The 443-nt window shown below is 58.9% G+C and overlaps 1 protein-coding gene across 1 annotated transcript in view; it reads left to right on the top strand.

The window, feature by feature from the left end:
- Positions 1 to 443, top strand: part of LOC119586626 (ATP-binding cassette sub-family C member 9-like) — a 47,046-nt gene that overhangs the window by 30,067 nt on the left and 16,536 nt on the right. Inside the window, exon 17 of the mRNA XM_037935372.1 lies at positions 65 to 313. Within this exon, the coding sequence (XP_037791300.1) occupies positions 65 to 313 (249 nt within the window). The remainder of the gene's footprint in view (positions 1 to 64; positions 314 to 443) is intronic.

Here is a 443-nt window from a genome sequence, read left to right as displayed (position 1 = left end):
CATCCATATGCATATTACCTCAAAGAGAAGAATCTGCGTAACCCACCGCCTCCTCCTCCGGCAGATCATCTACCTGGAGGGTGGCAGCATCAAGCACCAGGGCACGCCCTCGGAGGTGGCCCGGGCCGCGCCGGAGCTGTGGCGCGAGTGGGGGACCAAGGAGTGCGCCCCCGTGGGGGAGTACGACTACGAGGGACGACTCGAGGGGCGCACCGCGCGGGAGAGGTGGTCGCTCCTTCGCCTCGTCACTAGGATCTCTATCCAGAGGGGCTCGGCGTCCCCGCACCACACTCGCAGGGGCGCCAGGGAAGAGGTACGCTTTTTTCTTGATAGAAAGCTGAAGTTGTTATTTAAGTCGCAGTTTTTAATACTAGAATAAATAATCTAACAGCCGTGATGCTGCACACTGCCGGCTCACAGCTCCAGTTGCCTGAATGTCCGTA

The sequence above is a fragment of the Penaeus monodon genome, chromosome 21, assembly GCF_015228065.2.
Source record: "Penaeus monodon isolate SGIC_2016 chromosome 21, NSTDA_Pmon_1, whole genome shotgun sequence".
NCBI lineage: Eukaryota > Metazoa > Arthropoda > Malacostraca > Decapoda > Penaeidae > Penaeus > Penaeus monodon.
This window is presented reverse-complemented; position numbering and strand designations above follow the sequence as displayed.